This window comes from Pteropus alecto, unplaced genomic scaffold, assembly GCF_000325575.1.
Source record: "Pteropus alecto unplaced genomic scaffold, ASM32557v1 scaffold141, whole genome shotgun sequence".
NCBI classification, from domain to species: domain Eukaryota; kingdom Metazoa; phylum Chordata; class Mammalia; order Chiroptera; family Pteropodidae; genus Pteropus; species Pteropus alecto.
The window spans coordinates 107,143-108,823 of NW_006430459.1; the positions used below are offsets into that span (position 1 = coordinate 107,143).

At 48.7% G+C, this 1,681-nt stretch overlaps 1 protein-coding gene across 1 annotated transcript in view; it reads right to left on the reverse strand.

Moving 5' to 3' along the window:
- Nucleotides 1–432: 432 nt before the first annotated feature.
- The window catches only part of GABRA3 (gamma-aminobutyric acid type A receptor alpha3 subunit), a 191,986-nt gene continuing 190,737 nt past the window's right edge, over nt 433–1,681 (reverse strand). Inside the window, exon 10 of the mRNA XM_006904791.1 lies at nt 433–937. Within this exon, the coding sequence (XP_006904853.1) occupies nt 602–937 (336 nt within the window). The 3' untranslated portion in view covers nt 433–601. The remainder of the gene's footprint in view (nt 938–1,681) is intronic.

Sequence of the window (1,681 nt, forward strand, 5' to 3'; positions counted from 1 at the left end):
TACATGACACACAGTGGTGGATTTCAACTGTCCCCACTAAGCTCCAAGCCAATAAAGGGGCTGGGGGCCATGTGCAAACATTAGCTCCTGCCTTTGCCATTGGTACTTATGGCCAGTGGGCCCTGCCATAGGCAGGGGAGGTGGCAGGCAGGCCCACACGGGATATCCCAGCCAGGTTCCCTAGTGAATCAGAACCACCTGATGTAGACCAATCCATAATCCTTCTTGGTCTGGACCTGTTAAACGGCCAAGGCTCCCACTATGGGCAGTAGAGTCTCCAGTTCTTTCTGCAGTTGGCGGAGTGCAATGAAATACATGCAGCGCCCTCAGCTGGGGGAGACTGGCAGACTAAGATGAGCAACCGGACAAATGGCAGTGTTTGGCTCTGATGAGGATGTGCTCAGCAATGTTAGAGGGACAAGTATTTTTTCTTGTAATTGTTTTTCCATTGAGATTCATAAATGTATATATAAATTGAGAGTCACAGCTTAGTTGAGGGTTAAAAAGAGGAATCCTGAAACTCATGAAGGGAAGCCCTGGGGTGTGGGTGCCTGGATGCTCCCTAGGGTATACGGTGCTCTGGTTGCTGCGCCGCCACTATCTACTGTTTGCGGATCATGCCCTTGATAGCTGACTCCCGGTTGACGTACGTGGCCCAATAGACCAGATTGAAAATGGCAAAGAGCACAGGAAAGATGATGCGGGAAATTTTGTCAACCTTGCTGACGCTATTATAGGTCTTGGTCTCAGTCGGGATGTCCTGCACGTAGGTGGTCTTGGGCGAGGCGATGAGTGTCGGGGTGGAGGACGTGCTGGGAGCAGCGCCCTTGGAGATGGTGGAGAATTCGGTGTCCTTAGCCAGGTTGATGGGGTAGGTGGTCCCCACGATGTTGAAGGTGGTGCTGGTTTTCTTCGTTGGGGCTGCTGGTGTTTTCTTCTATGGGCCAGAAAAAGTAGGGGAGAAGGGGGAACAAAAGAAAAGCGAATTAATTCTTTACACAGAGTGCCTTCAGAGGCTGTGGGGAGGAGGAGGAGCCATGAGAGAAGTTAAGAAACGGGGGCCATGAAGCCAATAGCACTGAGCTGTCAGGTTTGTGTCTAGGGATAATTGGAGACAAGTTTGAAAATAGAAACTTTGCATTATCCTGCTTTACTAGCTATGTGGCTTTGGCCAAGTCACTTCTCCGTTTTGAGCTTTAGTTTCTTCATCTGTAAAATGAGGATCGAAATATTTGGCAGAGTTGTTGAGAGGATCAGATGAGAGAATACTGGTAGAAATCACTTGAAAACTGTAAAGTGTTGGTCACATGTAGGGTCCTACATAATCGTGTGATTTGATCCTCACAGTAACCCTATCGAGGTAGGTGGGTGACATTACTCCCATTTCACAGATGAGAAAAAGCCTCAGACTGAGTGGCAGAGCCCTCAACAGCCACCCGGGCTCCTGACTTTTATCCAGGACTGCACTGTGCTGCTTTCTAAAGGCACGAGACACTTTTTGGTTACCCGAGAAATAACTCCAAAAGGCTTCAACCATCAAGTGGCACATCTCCTGTGGGGAAGAAAGCTCCGTGAGTTGGAAAGTCATTTCGTCTCAAAGACACAATAAACACGATGGCACGTGTACATGCATCATTACGACAGTAGCTCACCCTTCATGCACTGTAAATGTGTTCAGCAG